The sequence below is a fragment of the Triticum aestivum genome, chromosome 7A (genome assembly GCF_018294505.1).
Source record: "Triticum aestivum cultivar Chinese Spring chromosome 7A, IWGSC CS RefSeq v2.1, whole genome shotgun sequence".
NCBI classification, from domain to species: Eukaryota; Viridiplantae; Streptophyta; class Magnoliopsida; order Poales; family Poaceae; genus Triticum; species Triticum aestivum.
The window spans coordinates 521,973,189-521,978,345 of record NC_057812.1 but is presented as its reverse complement, the minus strand read 5'-3'; the positions used below and the strand labels follow the sequence as shown (position 1 = coordinate 521,978,345).

Here is a 5,157-nt window from a genome sequence, read left to right as displayed (position 1 = left end):
AGGGAGGGGAGGGAGAAAGGAAGGAGGAGCCATCAGTATTTTGATTCTGTGCTCCCTCCAATTTGCGACGCGCGATCACCGCATCGCGCACTGGCCTGTAGAAACGGAGACCTTGACTCAGCTAAACCTTCCACATTTAGGTGAGCTTGGTTATAGCTCACCCATGGATCCGCGCGCGCTTGTAGGATCAGGGGGGACGAGAGGTGCGCGTCCGAGGCCTCCTATATAAGTTCACCGCCTTGTCCTTGCGATGATGTTCACACAGTCACACAACACACCACAGACATTCCAAGCTCTACCGCCTACAATGGCGAACTGTAGGGCCTTCGTGCAGGTGCTCCTCTTCTGCGCCTTGTCCTGCCAGGCCGCCGCCTCCTACGCGCCGGTGCCGGCCAAGGAGGACTTCCTCGGATGCCTCATGAAGGAGATACCGGCTCGCCTCCTCTATGCCAAGAGCTCGCCTGACTACCCCACCGTCCTGACGCAGACCATCAGGAACTCGCGGTGGTCGACGCCGCAGAACGTCCAGCCGCTCTACATCATCACCCCCACCAACGCCTCCCACATCCAGTCCGCGGTGGTGTGCGGACGCCGGCACAGCGTCCGCCTCCGCGTGCGGAGCGGCGGCCACGACTACGAGGGCCTGTCGTACCGGTCCGAGAAACCCGAGAAGTTCGCCGTCGTGGACCTCAACAAGATGCGGGCAGTGGTGGTCGACGGCTACGCCCGCACGGCGTGGGTCGAATCCGGCGCGCAGCTCGGCGAGCTCTACTACGCCATCGCGAAGAACAGCCCCGTGCTCGCGTTCCCGGCCGGCGTCTGCCCGTCCATCGGCGTTGGCGGCAACTTCGCAGGCGGCGGCTTCGGCATGCTGCTGCGCAAGTACGGCATCGCCGCCGAGAACGTCATTGACGTCAAGGTGGTCGACCCCGACGGCAAGCTGCTCGACAAGAGCTCCATGAGCGCGGACCACTTCTGGGCCGTTAGGGGCGGCGGCGGAGAGAGCTTCGGCATCGTCGTCTCGTGGCAGGTGAAGCTCCTGCCGGTGCCTCCCACCGTGACCGTGTTCAAGATCCCCAAGACAGTGCAACAAGGCGCCGTAGACCTCGTCAACAAATGGCAACTGGTCGGGCCGGCCCTTCCCGGCGACCTCATGATCCGCGTCATCGCTGCTGGGAACACCGCGACGTTCGAGGCCTTGTACCTGGGCACCTGCAAAACCCTGTTGCCGCTGATGAGCAGCAAATTCCCCGAGCTTGGCATGAACCCCTATCACTGCAACGAGATGCCCTGGATCAAGTCCGTCCCCTTCATCCACCTCGGCAAAGAGGCAGGCCTGGACGACCTCCTCAACCGGAACAACACCTTCAAGCCCTTCGCGGAATACAAGTCGGACTACGTGTTACAGCCCTTCCCCAAGCCCGTGTGGGAGCAGATCTTTGGCTGGCTCGCGAAGCCCGGCGCGGGGATCATGATCATGGACCCCTACGGCGCCACCATCAGCGCCACCCCCGAAGCGGCGACGCCGTTCCCTCACCGCCAGGGCGTTCTCTTCAACATCCAGTACGTCAACTACTGGTTCGCCGAGGCAGCCGGCGGCCCGCCGCTGCAATGGAGCAAGGACATGTACAATTTCATGGAGCCGTATGTGAGCAAAAACCCCAGGCAGGCGTACGCCAACTACAGGGACATCGACCTCGGCAGGAACGAGGTGGTGAACGACATCTCAACCTACAGCAGCGGCAAGGTCTGGGGCGAGAAGTACTTCAAGGGCAACTTCCAAAGGCTCGCCATTACCAAGGGCAAGGTGGATCCTCAGGACTACTTCAGGAACGAGCAGAGCATCCCGCCGCTGGTCGAGAAGTACTGATCGAGGACCTTGCACGGAGAATTAGTGCGTGGTTGCCGTTTCACATGACCAACTAGTAGGTAAGGGTCGCGCATAGGCATTTTTTTTTTACTTCTCTATGTACCCTGCTCACTGCATTTGCTTCGTAGTGAATAAATGATGGAGCTTGTGCCCTCTTCGAGTTTATTCATGTGATCATTAAAATTTCTATTGGATGTTTTCTGGGACCGCACTACAGTAAAATCATAAAGTTGCCTAGTGTCCGGATATTTCATGGGTATGGGGTTTATACAAGTGTAAACCGAGCACCAAACCCTAAAGAGCACGGAACAAATGTTTCACAGGTATTCAGTTCATACAAGTGTCAGCCGAGCACCAAACCCTAAAAGAGCATGGCACAAATATTGACGCCGGCCCAGAACAGACGCGACCTCTCACTGCGTCGGCATTGAAGCGGTTCGTCGGCCAAGAGCGCCATCCATGATCATGATCCCGCCCTGACCGTGGCCGACCTCACATGTCCCAATGAGCAAGCTCCACTGTTTTTTTCTCTTTTTCTATATGTTTTTATGAATAATATTCATGTGGATCCAAATAGCTAGCTATATATGTTAAAGTTATTATATGTGGATGATATTCATGGATCTATATATATCAGATATGTTAGCAATAATTATTAGGGTTTGGACCAATGCTAATATATAGATTGTTATAAAAAAATTTATATATGCATGGATGCAAAACTTGATATATAAATTATGATAATTATTTATATTGATAGGATATATGCTTGTCGATGCAATCGGAATGATGATCGATGGAGAGGGTGTGTGTGTATGTGTGTGTGCGCGCGCGTGTTTGTTTGTGTTAATGTATAATTTATAATTTTTATTATATTGTTTTCTTTATTAAAAAATTGTGTGTGTGTGCGCGCGTGTGTGCGTGTGTGTGCGCGCGCGTGTGTAGCTAGATAGATTAAATTTGATATGGATGTGCCGCGGAGAGTTTATAGAAATATTGATAGGTAAACGTTTACGGACGGCACGCCGGCTGAAAATTGGGCCGGTCACGCCTCGCTCGCAACTCACACGCGCTAGCTCGTAGTACACAGGAAAGAGGACATGCGTCGCGGGACCCACACAATATTTATCCCCACCTTATCTCTTCCTCCTCTCTCCCTTCCTCCCGATCTCCTTTTTCTGTATAATCCCCCATCACCACGCGTTGTCGCTGCTCCTGGTGAGCATTTTTTATCCATGGCGGGGGGGACGTCGTGATGTTGTAGGGCGATGGCAGGGCATGGCGTGAGCAGATGGCGGTGGTGGTGTTGCATAGGCATTGGAAGACGACGCATGGTGAGCGCGAACGACGCCATGGCCGACGAATGCAAGCGATGCGGTCGTCCACGGTGATGGACGCGATGGTGCTGCAACCGACGGCCAAGAAAGTTGTGACCACCAGCGGAATTTGGTGGAACCGGCTAATGAGAAGCTGCAACCGGTGAGGAATAGAGGTAATGGCCACCGGTGCTGAAGCTACAACCGGCTCTGCAATTTGCTTCAACCGGCACCAGGAAAGCTACCACCTGCGATCCGGTTTGCTGCAACCAGACGACGGCGAGCGTTGCTGACGACGACACACCTTTTTTGCTGCAATGGGCAATAGGGAAAGCTCGCACCGACACCTAGTTTTGCTACAACCCAGGAGATGATGAAGTGTGGTCGGCCATAATGGGCTGTAATTTTTGTTGCAACCGGCAGTGGGGAAAGCTATCACCGGCCATCATTTTTGCACTAGCGTGCGGTGGTGCGATGAGGGGGCGACCACGGGGTGACCATGGCGCCCAGGATTGCTGCAGCCGGTTCTTTTTTATGCTACCACAGTGATGATCATGTACCCTCGTCGGAGCTCGACGACCACGGCCACAAATGGCGAGGGCGAGGGCGGCGAGCTTCAAGGGCGAGGGCGAGGGGCAGCGAGCACTAAGCTGCGGCGAGAGTGATGGCCAGGGGAGGACGGGTGGACGGCATGGCATGAGATGCGAGATTTGTTTTTTCTGTTGCGTGATAGGGACGGAGGAGGAAGACGACTCCCATCAGACCGTTCCATTAGTCTTAATCGTACGATGGGAAACAGACCGGCCGAAAGTTTCGGCCGAGGGCTGCCCATATTGATATGGATGATGAATTCGATATGGAATGCTTATGACTACAACATATAACTAATTAATGAAGATAATTGGATATCTAGATGTATTAATAAAAAATAAAATACATGTACCCAGAACATATTTTTATAGAATAATCTCATCCGGATGAGATCGCAAAAATTTACTCCGACAAAAGTTGAACCCAATATGCAAGATAACTCCACCGCGTCCTTGCCACTGAGTTACTAACCATTCCTCAGCTAGATATTTTTTTAGAAAAGAAGGATAACCCCCGGCCTCAGATATTCTTTTTTAGAAAAGAAGGATAACCCTCGGCCTTTGCATCTGGGCGATGCATACGGTCACTTTATTAATTATTCTCACAAGACTTTATAAAGTCATAGAACAGTAAGACTAAAGCCATCGTCTAAGCAACAAACTGTCGCTACACCTATCCAGTTGATGAAGGGACGCAGATAGCCTGGGCCTAATACCAAACAGACATCGCAGCCAAGCCTAACATCTAAGACCTGAGACCCCAACCTAGCCACTTGCCGGGTCTGGGGCACACACTGGTCCGGCGTGCTCTCAGAGGCCACCGCCACCAACTGCCACCGCTCCATCTTCGGAACTGTACTGATGCATCAACCTTGCTCGGTCCAGCTATCGTCGACGCCACCACGGCGCCCAACGACACCTCCTCCCTGCACGCAAACAGCTGTACACGTCGCGGTCGCCACTGATACACCTCAGCGCCATGATGTCACATACCACCAGCCGACACAGCTTGAAGCCTTTGGAGGATCTTTCATGCGTAGCACCTACCGACCAGGCATGACCAAGCGTAGCACCTGTCGGTCAGGCATGACTTGACATCTCCACCGAAGCTTCGTGCAAGACGAAGCCGCTCCACCTCCTGCCTCTGGATTCCAGCGCTGCTCCACAAAACGACGCTCCCAAGAGAGAAACGACACCGCAGTGCCGCCATCGTCCGGCCTGGAACACCAGATCCTAGGGTTTCCCCCGGAGCAATACGAGTGGGTCGACGGTAGTCACATGACGATGCCTTCATCAAGGTAACGATGTGGAATGCCACCATCGCCCGCTGTCGGCTCGGTTTTCACCAGCGACTATGTCTCCCCGACTCGCAGCTGGTGCC

At 53.9% G+C, this 5,157-nt stretch overlaps 1 protein-coding gene across 1 annotated transcript; it reads left to right on the top strand.

Annotated features, from left to right (window-relative positions):
• The first annotated feature begins 243 nt into the window (after positions 1 to 243).
• LOC123151640 (berberine bridge enzyme-like Cyn d 4) lies at positions 244 to 2,424 on the top strand. Its single transcript, XM_044571323.1, has 2 exons — positions 244 to 1,929; positions 2,194 to 2,424. Exon 1 carries the CDS (start codon positions 251 to 253, stop codon positions 1,868 to 1,870), a length of 1,620 nt encoding a protein of 539 aa, XP_044427258.1. The 5' UTR covers positions 244 to 250; the 3' UTR covers positions 1,871 to 1,929; positions 2,194 to 2,424.
• The last annotated feature ends 2,733 nt before the right edge of the window (positions 2,425 to 5,157 follow it).